The sequence below is a fragment of the Glarea lozoyensis genome (assembly GCF_000409485.1).
Source record: "Glarea lozoyensis ATCC 20868 chromosome Unknown GLAREA8, whole genome shotgun sequence".
NCBI classification, from domain to species: domain Eukaryota; kingdom Fungi; phylum Ascomycota; class Leotiomycetes; order Helotiales; family Helotiaceae; genus Glarea; species Glarea lozoyensis.
In genome coordinates, this window is record NW_007361003.1 from 1,159,945 (window position 1) to 1,176,334 (window position 16,390).

General features: G+C 48.1%; 7 protein-coding genes across 7 annotated transcripts; 3 read left to right on the plus strand and 4 right to left on the minus strand.

The window, feature by feature from the left end:
- Positions 1-1,538: 1,538 nt before the first annotated feature.
- Positions 1,539-3,473, plus strand: GLAREA_11769 (Cysteine proteinase; the record flags this gene model as incomplete). Its single annotated transcript, XM_008089912.1, has 4 exons — positions 1,539-1,847; positions 1,896-1,982; positions 2,032-2,095; positions 2,188-3,473. The coding sequence occupies 4 exons, from the start codon at positions 1,539-1,541 to the stop codon at positions 3,471-3,473; spliced, it is 1,746 nt and encodes a 581-aa protein (XP_008088103.1).
- Positions 3,474-4,832: 1,359 nt separating this feature from the next.
- GLAREA_11770 (Class II aaRS and biotin synthetase) lies at positions 4,833-6,476 on the minus strand (the record flags this gene model as incomplete). The annotated part of the gene is made up of 1 exon (XM_008089913.1): positions 4,833-6,476. The coding sequence occupies one exon, from the start codon at positions 6,474-6,476 to the stop codon at positions 4,833-4,835; it is 1,644 nt and encodes a 547-aa protein (XP_008088104.1).
- Positions 6,477-6,925: 449 nt separating this feature from the next.
- GLAREA_11771 (ergosterol biosynthesis protein Erg28) lies at positions 6,926-7,388 on the minus strand (the record flags this gene model as incomplete). Its single annotated transcript, XM_008089914.1, has 2 exons — positions 6,926-7,282; positions 7,335-7,388. 2 exons carry the CDS (start codon positions 7,386-7,388, stop codon positions 6,926-6,928), a joined length of 411 nt encoding a protein of 136 aa, XP_008088105.1.
- Positions 7,389-9,039: 1,651 nt separating this feature from the next.
- GLAREA_11772 (NAD(P)-binding Rossmann-fold containing protein) lies at positions 9,040-10,246 on the minus strand (the record flags this gene model as incomplete). The annotated part of the gene is made up of 2 exons (XM_008089915.1): positions 9,040-9,771; positions 9,824-10,246. The coding sequence occupies 2 exons, from the start codon at positions 10,244-10,246 to the stop codon at positions 9,040-9,042; spliced, it is 1,155 nt and encodes a 384-aa protein (XP_008088106.1).
- Positions 10,247-11,084: 838 nt separating this feature from the next.
- GLAREA_11773 (uncharacterized protein) lies at positions 11,085-12,049 on the minus strand (the record flags this gene model as incomplete). Its single annotated transcript, XM_008089916.1, has 4 exons — positions 11,085-11,391; positions 11,443-11,646; positions 11,697-11,976; positions 12,034-12,049. The coding sequence occupies 4 exons, from the start codon at positions 12,047-12,049 to the stop codon at positions 11,085-11,087; spliced, it is 807 nt and encodes a 268-aa protein (XP_008088107.1).
- Positions 12,050-14,284: 2,235 nt separating this feature from the next.
- GLAREA_11774 (uncharacterized protein) lies at positions 14,285-15,054 on the plus strand (the record flags this gene model as incomplete). Its single annotated transcript, XM_008089917.1, has 3 exons — positions 14,285-14,510; positions 14,556-14,743; positions 14,794-15,054. 3 exons carry the CDS (start codon positions 14,285-14,287, stop codon positions 15,052-15,054), a joined length of 675 nt encoding a protein of 224 aa, XP_008088108.1.
- A 556-nt stretch (positions 15,055-15,610) lies between these two features.
- GLAREA_11775 (FMN-binding split barrel) lies at positions 15,611-16,379 on the plus strand (the record flags this gene model as incomplete). Its single annotated transcript, XM_008089918.1, has 2 exons — positions 15,611-15,721; positions 15,771-16,379. The coding sequence occupies 2 exons, from the start codon at positions 15,611-15,613 to the stop codon at positions 16,377-16,379; spliced, it is 720 nt and encodes a 239-aa protein (XP_008088109.1).
- Positions 16,380-16,390: the final 11 nt, after the last annotated feature.

Genomic DNA, 16,390 nt, shown 5'->3' on the forward strand with positions numbered 1-16,390 from the left:
TTTGTATCTTGCCTTGCCCACACCTACCTCGGACGGGCCATCACAGGAGAGCAGCCGCGCCCTCTTGACGATAGCGAGTGACAGTGACAACGACTTGCAAACATCACGGCCATCGGACGCCCTCTGTCGAGTAGAGTTGCTTTGCAGTGACCGCTCCGCTCTACGGCAACACGCAGCACGAAGGCGGGGCCTTACCACATTTCATCTACGGCCAGATTCGCTGCCAGAGCGAAGGACCAGCCAGAGTCAATTGGAGCAGGAGTATCGCCATTACATATTGCCTTTGCCAGTAAGAGCAGGACTGAATGACAGAAGCAATATATCGGCAGAGCGGCTGTGACCACACAGCTCGACAAGAACAGAGCGGCGTACTCTCTTCGCTGCACTTGCTTCGTCTCTGACCCCTTCTATCATTCCTTGAACTTGTAGCTTGCCAGTGCCCTATTGCCAATGACAAGAAAGGAGATATACATTGCCAAAATCAACAACTATTAGTCTTCATTCCCCGGAAGCAACAGCCGACTCGTCCATCCATAGCCAGAGCTGAATCATACATATGCTCCTCATCCATTGCACCACGCACAAGCACGAGCAAGCTTCATAGAGAGGTATTGAGACATATTCAGGCCTCATCCGAAGTGCAACTAATTTAGACGACGCAGACGACAGACGAGCAGCACCAACAGCCAAAGACAGCCAAGCCAGACGACGTAATATCAATACCACGAACGATATCATAACAGTCACAATAACCTACCCTTCGAAGAGTGCCGCCGTTGCAGCTGCAACTTGCTTGTCCCTGCTGCCGCTGCATGTTTTCTGGCTGAATCGCTTTGCGCCATTCGCCGATGCACCTTTCCCAGGTCTCCTCACCGTGGACCACGAGCAATCACCAGCGCACGAGTCCAGGGGGGCATTCTCTCCCAAACACCAACGCCGTTCTCACTGGCAGGCCTTCTTCCTTCTGTCTTCTCAGCATTCTTTTGTCGACTTCAACGAGTAGACCTGCCATCCTCTTCGACGCCCTCTGCCACTCCCACTCTTCCACCACACCACCTGCCGGTCTCGCCCCTCCCCCAACAGCTGACAACCCTTGAGCTGGCCGTTTCGCTTCCAGACTGCAGAGCTCGAGATTCCGTGAAGCTTGGGCCCGGCCTCGCATCGTGGATGAGACGTTGAATATCCTCCAGATTGCCCTCCGGTGTTGCTGCTCTCTCTTGTCTCGACCACCGACACCTCAGGAGCAGATCAAGCAGTGGTGGATTGCTGCATCACGACTACGACCATCGCCCGGCAGCGATATCCGAATCGTCAATTGAGCCATTGCTGTTGGTCGGGGTTTTGCTTTTCATCGTTGCACAGAATAAACGAGACGAGGGCCAGGGCCGTCCGAAGCGCAGGACTGTAAGGTTACTCTTCGTACAGGAACCTCTGCTGCCGCGTGTAAATTTCTCCAGCGAAGTCGCTCGTCGTCGACATCGTCCGAAATCAATTGTTTTTCGTTTGTTTGGGTTCGTCGAGCCTGCACCAAATCCTCAATGTTCCAGCCACAAGCAACTCCGTTTTCCTTCAACGCGTATGGGGTTGGGGTTGGGCTGTCTGCGCCGGGAGCCGAGTATCCAGCAGCCTTCCAGCCCAGCAGCAGCGTCACTGACAACGGCGGACCTACGTTGTTTCGAGACCCCATCTTCACCACGCATTACAATCAAAATCCCAACCCAAACCCGAACAACCACCGCCACAACCACAACAACCACCCGCGACAGCGATACACGATGGCCGATAATGGCATGAACGACATGGACGCCCAGGAGGCATTGGCTCGCGAATTCCAGCCGCCGTTAGAGGTAAGTCCGCCAGGCTAACGGGCCATACCGAAACTGATATGGCTGCAGGGTCCGCTGGTGGGCGAGAAGAAGAGCAGCGCGGCCATCACAGCAGAGTATGCGCGAGCTGACCCAATCTACGTTGCGAAAACAGCAGTATGTCAATATTACGAGTAAAGCAGACCATCAGACTAATTGTCGCCAGAACCTCCCCCAGACATATTCGCACTACCGCCCGATACTTGGAGATGGAAACTGTGGATGGCGGGGTAGGTCTTACCCCACGAGCTCCACGATGCATGCCTTGCACAACGTCGGGCCTTGCATGTATCTTGAATAGTCGATTGCTGACATGGTGTAGCGGCTGGATTCTCCTACTTCGAAACGTTGCTACGTACCGGGGACAAGGCCGTGCTGGAAACGGAAGTGGCTCGCATGACATCTCTGAACAACCTGCTGACGGTCTCCGGCGGATTCGAATCATGGATTTTCGAGGACATGGTAGAGGTGACGACGGATCTGTTAAGAGACCTGGCGAGCCTGGTTCAGACATCGCCGCAGGCTGCGTCGGCCTTGCTGGAGGAGCGCTTCAACACACCCGAGATCTCAAACACCATCGTGTACCACCTCAGACTGCTAGCGAGTTCATGGCTGGCAGGACACCGAACGACGTATCAGGGTTACATTGAGGATGTGGCTGGCGTGGATGGCTACAGAAAGAATGTGCTTGAACCGGTAGATAATGAGATTGACCACGTTGGGATGGTTCTTCTTATCGATGTCTTGCTCAAACCCATTGGTTTCGCTGTTGAGATTGTGTACCTGGACAGAAGTGAAGGCACATCGGTGAACACGCACATTTTACAATCCGAGGACGCTAATGGAGTACCAACTAATCCAGGAGGGCCGATGATCTATCTCCTCTACCGGCCGAGTCATTACGATATCCTGTACAAGGACAGTCCACCAATACCCGTCCAACCATTACCTCAGGTCATACATACCCCGAGTCTTCAAGTTCAGAGAGTGGCTTTCAGTCAGCAACAGCATTCAGTTCAGAGTACCCCTATGGATTTCAATCTAGATCTTCACGGCTTGCTTACCATGCCTGGCTTCGGGGGCGGCTTACCATTGCAGCAGTCACATCACGGGTTTTCAACACATTATACATCGCCAATTGATCGAACATATGCGGCTTCACCGATTTCTTCAATGTCTCCTATCTCACCCGGAGCATCGTCAGCGACCACTCCATCAAGTACTACCATGGCATCATATTCAGCGCAGCCTATGATGAACTCGTCACTATCGAAACCTATGGTAGCATCCCATCCTGCGTATACGCAAAATACTACCATACCAGTTCACTCCCACTTACCACCGCACCCATCGCACCCACCAGCTCTACAAACACATTCCATCCCTCCTTCTGAACTTCCTTCTCCCAGTTCTGCAGGCGGCTCGTTTCGACCTAGCAAATATGAATGGGAAGCTGGTTGGGCCCATGAAGGTCCAGTTCAGTTTCTGACTAGCACATTCAAAAACAGCCATTATAATACGGCACACTACAACAATCCAAACTTTCAGCCTGAGGAGTGGAGTCCAGATGCAGATGATCCGTTGCCTACGAGGAAACGATCAGGCTAATTTGAGATATGTAACGATACAGGAAGTCTATGACCTTTCCGTTTTTCGAAGTACAAACCTTTTGATATCTACTTCCAAAGTTCCTAGTGACATGGAAAGGAAATAATTGAAACGGACATACATCATCAACCCACCAAAACGAAGCATAATGAACGAAGAAGCAGAAGCAAAGTTTGTCCTGTCATTCGACCTTGCATATAATCATCTGATATTGTTCTCAAGATGCAAAAAGTTACTTTTTTACGAAAATATGAAACTTGAGTGTTTTTTATTTACGGGAGGAAGGGAAAGTAAAAGAAGATTTACATATACACATGGCATCTTTTGGTCGCTCATGAGCATGTTTATTTTTTTTCTTCGCAGTTTTCAAATGGAATGAGAGCTCTCAATATGCTCTGTGGAATACTAAAATGATTCGACTGATTGATACCTAGCGAGCGAGCAGAAAATGGGAGTTTTTAGCAAAGCGAGCGGGCGAATTGGGCAAATGGGAAATGGGAATTGAAATTGGAGCAATGGGATGGGTTGGGTTGATTGGGTTGTATGGAATTGGGTTGAAATGGGGTTATACATAATTGTGCTGATTAATGAGAGTTGACATAATTTTCAGATAGGGGTCTTTATGAGTGAGTGAATGAGTAATTGAGTGTGCTTGGTGTGAAAATTGGTGTGTTAAGGAGTAGTTGTATTAAGTTGAGTGAGGTGTCTGCTGTTGTGGGATCTAATTCGGTAGACTTAATCGAACAAGCTCAAGTTACTTCTGTACTCTTATGTTTTTAAATTACTCACACTATCTAAGCAATCCAAGTCCTGAGTCAGGCAATTCTGAATCAATTGAGACATCGTGTAAGTGAGATTGCAATGCTAATAAATCGTAGTCCAGCCTGTCCAGGCAATACCTTACTCCTGATATACAATCCCAACCTCACAATTCCCCACCCCGTCCGTCCATCGCCAAGAATTCAAGAAACCCAGTTGTTGTAGCGCGAAATGTAGGCCAGAAATATAAGTCAGGAGCTCGAATTGGGATATTTTGAGATTGTGCAGGCAGAGGGTGTGTCACTTATCAGCGAGAGAACAGGGAGGTAATACGGAGTAACAAGGGCTAGGTAGTGCGATGGAAGGTGTAAAATTGATGTTCTATTTCTAATTCTTGACTTTCTAATCCTACTCTCACACCTGTAGTGTATCTTGTATATACAGCTTTTCCTCGCAATCCCCAAGTCCTATTATGTAAAATTCTACGTGTCGTGATATACATTATATACAATCCCCCAAACCATCTCGTCTCCCCATCACTCCCTACGCTTGCTCTTATAACGTCTCCAACCCCTCTGTCGAGACTCCCGCAATCACTTTTCAGTCTCGGGATCCAGATCCTCGCACCATGCCTAGGTTCTTGTAACTCTTATGCCCCTTCTTTCGAAGTCTTAATGGATTGATATAACCCAGGTTGGTATACTTTTTAAACCCCCTCATATAATCAATCTCGGGATCCAGATCCACAATCTCGGGGTCCAAATCCTCGTCCAAGATACCCAAGTTCTTTTGACTTCCAAATCCCTTCTGTCGAGACTCCAACGGCATATCATCAACCTTCGAATCCAGGTCCTCGTCAGTCTTCCGTCGAGAGTCCAACAGCCCATTATCAATCTCGAGATCCGGTTCTTGGTCAGTTCTATCATGATTAAGCGTAATCTTAAAACTTCTAAATCCCTTCCGTCGAGAGTTCAACAACGTCTCGCCAACCTCCGGTTGCAGGTCCACATTGGTTGTACTCTGACTAAACGCCATCATCGCCTCTTCAAACTCCGAATCATTATCTTTGAAAGAGATCAACATAGGCCCTCGCTTCCTCGTCTTAATCTTCACCGTCGGATCGTCCATTTCCCCAGTCTCCAAAAACTTAGCGAGCGTTTCCACGCCCCCTGGCTTTTCAACCCCACTTCCGACCCTTATGTACTGAACGAGTCCATCCTTCTCAAACGGTCCCAAATCATTGTAGAAATCCGACCGCCTTCCGAGATGGAAATCCGCGCTTTTAATTTTACCATCATACCACCAAGGCAACATGGCTGGGATAGTTTCTCTTACGAGCGGCGAATTCCATATCTTTTTTGTGAAGTCGCGGACCCAGGATGTTGCTATTCTGGAGTTTAACAATTTGACGTGGTCGCCGAAGGGGTCTTCCTTGGCGATTTTACGGCGCCATATCGGTTTTGTCTGTTCGAAGATTGAGGTAACACCTTTACCTACCAGACCACATGGAACAATGCGGTCAAACCAGCGTAGGTCGGTGGCGTTGTTTATGGCAAGGCCATAGGATGTTATATTTCTTCGTAGATGGACGCCTACAGCGGCAATCTTGCGGGGGGTTTCTCTTTTCTGTCCCTCGTATAGTTCTACATCGCGGTGACGAGGTTGGGTCCAGACCCCAGGATCGCCGGTCAAGTGTGCGGTAATCTCAAGGTATTTAAGGACATCGACGGTTGTGGCTTCGAGGAGGGAGATGTAAGAGCGGACATCTAGACCGTTGGGGTGGGGAACTGGTTCTGAAGTGTCTGGTAGAGGATTTCGAATGAGAGGAGATTTGAGGTCGAGGATAGGATATATAACTAGCTGGCCTGGGCCATGGAAAGTTGTGAGGCCACCCCGGAGGGTAGGCACGATCTCTGCGCGGGTCCAAGGAGTGTCTGGAAAACTATCCAACTGATCATTACTTTTCAAAATATCGCGAATTGTCTGGGTGTCTTTGGGTGCTAGTGGTTCTTGTAGTTTCTCTAGAAATGCCGGTGCGAATGTGGTAGGCAGATCGCGTCGACCGAATGTATAGACGGGGAATGGGGTAAAGGACACAACTGTAGGAAGCGGTGCGGGTTTGGTGAGAGGAGAGGCTTTATGGGCCAGATTCTGCGCAACGAGGATATCTTGTAATTTCGAGATGGCCTGGAACGGGACCAAGTCCTGGAAATGGATGTGACGAAGGAGATGCTTGGTTGACATGGAGATGTGAGGACGGGGACAGTCGGGAACCTAAGGTGGCGGATGAGGAAAATGGCAGTCGCAAAGCCTAGCATTCATATCTGCTGATGTCAGATACTGCTGTGTAGACGTTTGTTGACCGCATGTAGACTGCGGTACGGATCCGTGGAGGAGGAAAAAATAAATTGCGATGGTGGTGATGGTTGCGAGGCGGAGCGGCAAGGCTGTAGATTTCTGTGCATCACAGTTAAGGTTATGCGGGACAAACCGAAGTCGGTGCCGAATGCTCCGCCCGTTGTCGGCAGGATAATCCTTCGGTCACGTGCTGGCCCCCCTTAAAATGGTCCACTCCCCGGTTTTCCACTCAAATACATCTGCAAATCTATTCTTTATGAAATATTGATACATTCCTCCTACATTTGTCTCCCTCAATCATCGACCTAACTCCTAAGTAAACAGTCCACTCCAAGTTACACCCCAGTATAAAAACTCCACTGCGACAACATCCAAGTCACGCCCACCGTCGAAACAATGAACGAAGGCACAATCTCCCTCCCCGCCTTAACCGTCCCATAAACCAACCACTCACTCAGGAAGAACTGCCACACGATGATATAACTCAGAAAAGCAAGCGCATAAACTTCTTTATTGTCAAGATTGAACGCCGCATACATGCGCACGACTGTCGAAGTAAGGGTCCAGGTAGCGAAGAGCCGGCTGCTGAGACCGCTGACTTGAGCTTTGCCTGCTGGGCCTTGGAATAGTCGGCCGCCGAGGGTGGGTGAGGTGTAGCAGGCTATGATGTTGAAGATTCCGGCTGCGGATGTCTGGGTGGGTTAGATTTGTTGGGGTTGTGAAGTGAGCTGGGTGATAGCTTACGAGGAGGAGCCAGAGGGGTAAGTAACCCGCGAAGGACGGCAGAGTGATGGACATGATTATCTGTAGAAGCGTATTTCTGAGTGGCCTTGAACTTAGAATGTAAGGATCTAGCACGCAAGCTTTGAGAGTCTTTGGTGGAAGTTAGTTGTAGGGAACACACCTTTTCACAACTTTGATCTTTTGATGTCAACCGACTGGACAGGGGCTGATGAGAGATGACTGCATAGGGTGTGAACTCGGTTGGTAAACCAACAACACCATTATAGGTGATATTTATCTAGCAACAAGTCGCAAATTCCTCTTGTGACATGGGATATAGTTCGACCGTCTTCAAGCGTTTTCAAGTATAGACCATCCGAGAGTGTTCAAACTTCATCGTCAAGTCCCCTCTCGGGCTGTACTCGAACATCCGACGATTCATTTTGACTCTAGCTAGTCTTTGAATAACCTTTATATTACCAGGTCAAGTATATTCCCGTCATACAAATAACACTTCTTTCCATTGATGTGCTAGAACTTTGGAACTACAAGAATTCAACTCCCTTTCGGATGTTTACCTACATGCGGAAGCGACGGAAATACAAATCCCATCAACGGCCGGATATATGCAGTTGGACATCCGCACCAAACCCACTTGTGATGGAGAATCAAAAAACGGGAAACAGGATGATCGCGTAGGAAAGTGGTATATGCGGTTGGTTTTTCCGCCTACGGTGTGTTTTCGCCTATGGTTTTCATCCGTTGAAGCAACCAGATACTATAATAACCAACGACGAAGGGGATTTTAGGCGTATTTTGCAACCATTGTATTCTAACTGTTGTGCCTCCAGACGAGTGAAGTTGAAAGAACTTCAGACGTGGTTAGACACTGTGGAACTGTCTAGACCCGAGGCTTGAAAAGGAATATGCGCAAAGAGGGCTCCTTATTGATCAGTACGATGGAGGGCTATTAATTATTTAATATTAACAGAACGAGCTGAATTTGATCTAGGCAATGTTTGATGTTTGATTCCCGCGATTATGGTCGTTTTCATGATTTACAGTTCACTATGATTGACTAGATTAGTTACCTTGCTTATAATCTATCATGGCTAATAGCTAAACTAGGCACTATAAACTTAAACATAAGTATTTATGTTTTATACTCGAGTAAGTTGGGCGTGTAGAGTGTGAGTCTAATAGCTTTCGTCATTTTCAACGTCTCGTCGCTAGTTTGTGTATAATTTCTCGGTTTTCAAGTTATATCCTAGTAACTTTCCACAGACGAGGATCGACTATATATCTTGATAGAGTAGCTTTAGGAAGATCATTCATGAAACGTGCTTCTCGTAAAGACTAAACAGGTACTGCAATGGCATTTTACTTGCAAAATGTTCAACTTCTCAGATACCCTATGAATCAAACAACCACGAGTTGAGGATAAGTACTCTTCTCAACTGAACTCGACTCATCTGATCGATGATGAGTTAGATGATGTATGAAGGGATCATGTATTCACAATCTGGAATTTTGTAGCTGAATGGGGAAGAACCAGTGTATTGATTGAATTGAGTTGAATTGAGTAATGGACTTGCTAAATCTGATCCGTTTTGACTGTTGATATTCAAACTTCACATATTCTTATTTAAGTAGGTTATAAGTAATTCGAGTAGTTTCTTTAACTCCAAACATTCGATCAGTCGAAACACCACACAACCTCACCACCCTAAACCCCCTTCTCCCCCCTCCCAAACGACCTCCCACTCCTCTCAATCCCCTCTCTCAACCCAACAAGCGGTCTATACCCCAACACCCTCTTCGCCTTCTCCACCGAATAAGTCCTCGTCAACGCACTATACCGAATCGCCACACGATTCAACCTCGAGTTCCTCCTCCCGGCGGAAACCACCCAAACAACCCACTCCGCAACCGCCGCCACCACCAACCCAACCCAAAGCGGCAAACTCCTCACCCTCTCCCTATCCGTCGGATACCCCGCCGCATCCCCCAACAACCGCCCAAACTCCCAAAACGGCATCGGCTCATCATTCGTAACCAGGAACGCCTCGCCGCCTACCTCGTCCCCGCGCGTGAGTAGAGCCTCGGCGAGCAGGATATGCGCGTGTATCGCGTTAACCTGGTACGTGAAATCGAACAGATTCTCGCCGCCGCCGATGTTGTACCTGAGTTTTCCTTGAGCGGCGTTCGCGACGAAGGCAGCGGGTGTAGGGTCGCCCTCGCAGAACATGCCCGAGGGCCGGATGCAGCCGGTGCGTGTGGAGCGACTGTTGGAGTCGAGGACGAGGCGGTCGGCGACGGCTTTGGAGTGCGAGTAGATTTCGCGTTGGGCGGGGAGGTAGACGAGGGGGGTGGTTTCGTCGGCGAGGATGAGGTTCGTGTGGGCGTCGTGGATGACGGAGGCGGATGAGGTGTGAACGAAGGCTTTTACGTTTTGGGTCTTGGGTTGTTAGTTTTGTTATGGGAGGAAGGGGGAGAGGTCGGGGACGAACTTTGGCACTTTCGAGTAAGTTGCGTGTTCCTTCGACGTTGACTTTCATGTAGAATTCGAGATCGAGAAGTCCGGCTGGGGGAGAGGCAGTGTGGAAGATGACTTGTGGCTTCACATTGCTGAGTTCGAGGTCGACTTTGTTTCTATCTGTGATGTCGACCTCGTAGTATTGAACTCCCGGAAATCGGTTTGGCTTGGTATTCAAATCAAAAACAGATATAGGGATAGGAGGCTGAATCTCGAGAAGTCTTTTCACGATACCGTGACCGAGGGAGCCGCACCCTCCTATTACGAGGGCTGATTCTATGGGTTGAGTTTTCATTTCGTGAAGAGTCGTTGTAGAAGACGAGAAGATGACAGGGAAAATTGGACCTCTTGGTCTTCGCTCTTCTGGCGGATCGATGGTATCGAAGATCCAGAGCATATCGCAGGTGCAGACAAGTCCAACAAATGGTACTGTTGTAACATGTTGGTTCGCTATCAGCCCGTACAGGGACCATATTAACCGGAATTACTAGGAAAGCTGTATAAGCACATTTTCCAGACAATGAAATTTAAACAGCTGGAATATACTACTTGAAATAACTTGCCAATAAGTACGAGGAGAGGCTGCCCCTGATCAGCACGTGAACACAAATCCCAGTGAGAATTATATTACTTTTAAAAAGCGTCCTGAGACAAGTTGCTGTGTGAGAGCAAGGTGTTCCAATAGATGTCGTAGTGTTGAATCTGTAATTTAATGCACTGAATGTCTGTGTTTGGTAGGTGAGAGTCCTTTTCATCATGTCTATGATTGCCGAAGTATACAACGACCTTACGCTGAGTTAAGCTGTTAGCCTCAATATATCAAACATGAAACGATTACAGATGTTGCTACTTACAGTATGTTGTGAAGGTGGACCTATGAAACATGTGCATATGAAGCATTGAATCACACATGATTTGTTAGACATGATTTGTCAGACTTGTATTGATTTATGTTGATTATATTCTTTATAGACATTAAGTATTTAAAGCGAACGCGTCAAATCAAAGAACGCCATGTATATAATATACAAATCTTCCCCAAGATTTTCCCACCAGCCTGCCATAAGCCGTAAAGAGTGACACTTTCTCCCTGCTCCATGTACATGTTTCAACGTAGATCCAAACCAACCTGTTGTAGCGATATCCTCGGGGTATTCATTCTTCTTATGACTTACTACACTTTCACTTTCTTCCACAACTAATCAACAATCATGCGGATAGATGATCTGTCGCATTTAAGCGTACTCATCCTTGACACGACGCTGGCTCTCGTTGTCGATGAAAGATCCACGAGCGGAACGCTTGCTTCGGTTGCGACGGAACATTGAAACCTCGCGATCGGTAGTGCCATTGCCATTGATGACTGTCGACCTTCTCTCCTTTCGGCTGCTGCTGCCACCGGCACCACAGCCGAGGAACAGGAAGACGGTTGCAAGAAACATGGCGGCCCAGGCACCCCAGGTGAAGCCAAAAGCGTAACGACCAATGCTGGCATCTTGTCCATTGGAACGGAAATCATCGCGTGCTTTAACGAAGGTTGCACTGAAGCCATGTCAGTTTGATACACAGAGAAAGTGTGGGGAAGTAACTTACGTCATTAATGATGCAGCAAGGGTAAACCAGAACAAAGCATTGGCAACGAAGAAGCCAGAAATTCCGGAAGCCAAACGACTGCATGGAGCGAGGAGGCAGGTCAAGAAGCTCATGACATTGGCGATAAGAGCAATGAGGTAGAAAACCCATCCAAAGCGCCACATGTAGTAGTAGTACTTTGAAGTGGTACCCTTTCCGTGAGATCTATATTTCATTAGCGATTGTTTGGCGCTCGAATACAGTTTGCGACATACCCGAGAAGACCTGATGGAGCACCCTCACCACCACCAACCCAAGCGTAGCCAAATGGAAGAGCTGGAACCGGCGACCCGCAGTCATTGTTGCCCTCACCGCACACGTAGAAGTAGTTCCATTGCGACACAGGTCTTGCGCCTTGAACGCCGGATGTGGTGGCTCGTAGGAAATAGGTCTTATCGAGAGGAGTGGTTCTCTTGACACCGGAGAGGACGACGAAGAACATCAACACCAAAGATCCGGCAATCAGAATCAGGGACACAGTGCCCATCGCACCGCCTGTCGTCGTTGTCAGTATCTGCCATTGGCTAATCAGGATAGAGGGCATCGACTTACGGATTGAACGAGCCATTTCGTGGTATTTGGTAGATTGTTTATTAGATAATATTAATTATTTGCGACGAGAATTCGACCTGTGTGGTGTTGTCCGTTAGCTTGAAGCCATGATCGTTTTCCGAAACATCGTGGAATCGCTCCACAGCTCCGGTTGAGACAGACAAACGCACCTTGCGGGTATTGCGACCGACTTTCGAACTTCCTGCGATGCGACAATGCGATGTGGGTGAGATGGAAACTGATGTTGATCTTGAGTCGAAGGAAATTTGATGTCGAGATGGCTGGGGAAGGTTATATTAGAAGTTGGTCGTTAGTCTCTGCTTGTGGCTTTCGTAGTTGACGATGACGAAAGGGACCAAGAGCAGAGCTCGGGAGTTGATTCGTTAGCAAAAGATGGAGGACCAAGTGGGACTGCAATTCAAGGCCAGCGAAGCAAAGGAGGAGGAAGTGTAGTGAGCTAGTCGTTTCTGGTTAGAGCGATGAGTTTCTTTGGCAACGATTGCACGAGCGCAGGCGTGTTGTTCATCGATATGGGTCTGGCCGAGGATGAAGCTTCTTTGTGTGTTGATTCCGGCGTGGAGTCTGTGGACATCCAGTGGAGGTGTGAAGAGATTACGTCATCGCCTGCCAAGCGTTGAACCATTGCCGTAAGCGAGATTACCAGGTCTCGATCTTTCCATCATTGAGGCTCAGGGTCACGATCTGGGGAGATCAAGGGACTCAAATCGTGGATGCGGGGAATAAATAGCAGCAGTCCTTGTGGGAGATCAGATTCTTCCGCTTTGAAACTTGGCTATTGGCCGCTAGATGCTAGCTATGGACTGTATCTTCGTTGGCAAATTAAGTCGAGGCGGATGTCGAATAACTGATTCAAGTTGCGGTAAGCATCATGGTAGGCCTCCAACGAGATCTTGCAAACTCAACCTAGACGAAGATGAAAAGTTCCCGAAAGTTGGTTTTGTTTAGTATCGTCTTGACAGATGTACTAACTGTGTATTGCATTAACCGACTGTTCAGTTGTCGCTTCAACCCTACCTCGGTCTTGCACCAGTGCCTTGCAGTACTGACAGAACACCTGGATATAGGAAATGACAGAAAATTTCATCAAAAACTATACTTGCTTCATGTATTTAAGTAGATATACTTATGTTTCTTCTAATTGACTGAATAAGTATCAACTTTCAGGTAAGAAATCCTCTCGCGTAATAGTCAATTAGATGTACTTAGAGGAAAGGAAGTGCTGCGTACTCAGTAGCTACCCTATTGAGACATAGAAAGTCAACCACTTATCATAATGGTCTTACAAGCTCTTTCCGAGACCATGGTTGGCACTGCTACATTGGAGAATCTTCAGAATGCGGTCGAGAGCTGAACGTAGGGCTCATCCCAGAGCTCATCGACAATTCACAATATCGAGCAACATAACCTCCAAACTGGGAAAAGGATCGAGCTGAGAAAACTTGCTGCACTGCTCCAAAGCAAATACTAATCCTTTGAGGTCAAGGCTGAGAACTTCTGGGGATCAGAATAGGTCTTCAGTTACCCATCTGGCAGCGCCTTCAGAACAGAGAGAAGCTTTTTGGTGGGCATCCATAACGCGATTAATAGTAATGGTCTCTTTCTGGGTGGACAGCAAGACTATGCAACGACAAATGTCTTCCTTATAAGTTTCCTCAGAAGGTCATACCATCGAATGACTGTTGCAGATAAAGATGGTATGATGAAGCTTCGCCTTGCAATGCAAGCCATCGGTACATGAGACTATACCCCACAATCCGTGTCGTATTAAATTTCAGTATCAGAAAAGACAGGAACGCCACTGGGTGTATCAACTGAAGCTGAACAGAGACTGCCGCAAGAGCTGACACATATTTTCGGCATCTTCCATGGCGGCTTGTCGAGCCACAAAACAGTATGTATCTCTGATAGGAATTTCAGACCGCTGGTACAACGATGAGAGAGCCGTAGGGTATACTTGAAAAATAACTGGAAGGAAAAGGAAGAGATGGTGCATATCAGCCCCCATCATATTGACTGGCTGAGTCGGATGGCAGTGTTTTTGCGGTACTGCAGCGTGTTTCCAGAAGCTGAATATGGAGACTGCTGTAGGTATATGTGCAACTACAAATAGCTCAGCGAGCGCCCATAGAATATTTTGTGGTTATCACAATCAGAGCCAAGCAAGTCTTCACTTGACAACTTGCCTTATCAATCGACGCCTTACAGACGAGCGAATAGCACACAATCCAATATGCTCTTGTTAAACATCGTCCTGCTTACTACAAGCACTCAGATCCTTGCTTCTCAATTTGCAGAGCCTCTGCCTCGATTCCTTGACTCTCGAGCAGATACATCAGGAGGCTGGGCATTGAGTGCCCCATCCTGCCCGTCAAATGTCCAGACGTGTGATCGTTTCTGCTGTCCGTCGTCTATGGACTGCGTCCGTGTCGCGCCGCAGAGTCACTGCTGTCCAAAAGGTAATCCGTAGCCTCCCCCAGATATGCCTCGCTAATATTAGCAAGGTACCACATGTGAAGCAGTTTATAAGGCAAGCCCGCAATGTGCGGATGATTCTTGGTCTCTCTGGAATCGAACAGATCTCAAGAAAGGTGACGGATATTTTTGTTGCCTACCTGGCCAAATTGGCACAAATAGCAACAACTGTGTCGCTGGAAATACCCCAGTAGTAGCTACACTATCCGCTCAGCTCGTAGGCATATCTTCATTCTCAGATGACACACGACTAATGGTTGCCCATAGCTCTCATCAGCAGCTGGTGGTCCACCTTCAGCTTCTACGTCGGTAGCGAAATCATCGAAGACTATGGCTACATCCGCAGGGGAGTCAGAAACAGGTGTGACGAGTAGTGTGAGCGTCGTCAGTACGGCCAGCCAGAGTAGAACCGGGACTCCCACAGCTACGCCAGCTGCGACTTCAAGCTCATCGGCCAACAAGATTTCTGCTATGCATCAAATCGGTCTTCTTGGAGGGTTTCTGATAATGGCTCGGATGCTTCTCTGAGTGCTCGCGTGACCGATGGCATGGATTGTTGGAAGGATGCTGAGCGACTTGACATGTCTGTTTTCACAGGGAGCGAGGATTGAAGAAGAGAGCCGTGACTTCTTCGTGTTTTATCGGCGCACTTTGTATGGTTCCGCATATTCGATTTGCGTTCTTTGTTTCCACTGCCTTGGTGGAGAATTAAGGTTGTACTTGTTTGTGCGCGATGGAGTTTTCATTGTTATGATGAGATTATGTTGTATGAGCTAAAAAGAATATATCAATATCAGCCTGGCAAACGACACTTGGAATACTGGTCATAAGTGTGTGTCTACGTGGTACATGGAGACAACAAACACAACAGAGCGAGCTGGATTCGAGTAGACCCAAAGCACGGACCATCTAACAACCTTGTAGATTGTCCCGCGATCTGGAAGTGCCCCTCGATCTTTCAAATCTTTCCAAGAATCTTCACAACTCCACAATTTGGAAATTGTTCTGCCTAGTACAGTCCAGCATAGCTTTTCAAACCCACTTGAAACTATAGATGTGGTAAAACATTTAAAAAAATTCCAGCATGGCGTCAGAAGCGCCCCTCAACTATGAAGCTTCATCTGGAGCAACAAACCTCCAAATCACCAGCACTCTCCCAGATGAAGTCGCGCAATGTCTCCAAAACGCAAGATTTGTACTTCTTCCCCTGATACCTCTCAAACCAATGCTAACAACATCTCCAGCTTCATCTCGCAACCTGTACAGATCTCTACCCTCACGTCTCGCTCATGAACTACACCTATCTCCCTACCTCACCCCACAGCACCTCCCCAACCATAATAATGACGACCAACCCCTCCTCCAAAAAAACCAACAACCTAATCACAAACCCACACGTCTCAATCCTCGTCCACGACTGGGTATCCCACCGCCCGCCAACCAATCGCCGCGGCTCCACCGCCGAAAGAACCGGCTCTCCCCCACCAGAAGCCTCGCGCTCCTCTCTCGCAGCACTTCTCTTGAACCTCAACACCAGCGCGATAAGCAGTATCAGCGCGACGATCAACGGGGAAGCGCGGCTAGTGGAGAGAGGCACGGAGGAGGAACGGTATTATAAGGAGCAGCATTTGGAGAATAATACGTTTGATGGCGGGGAGGAGAATGGGGGTGGGTGGGATCGCAGAGAGGATTGTGATGGGGGGAGGGAGAGTTTTATTGAGGGTGAGGATGTGAGGGTTGTGGTGGTGAAGATTACGAATGGGAGGGTGTCGGATTGGAAGGGGGCGGTTAGGGATTGGAGTTTGGAGGGTCAGGAGGCGGAGGGGGAGAGGCTGGTTAATGGAGTTTCGTAGTGAGTGTATTA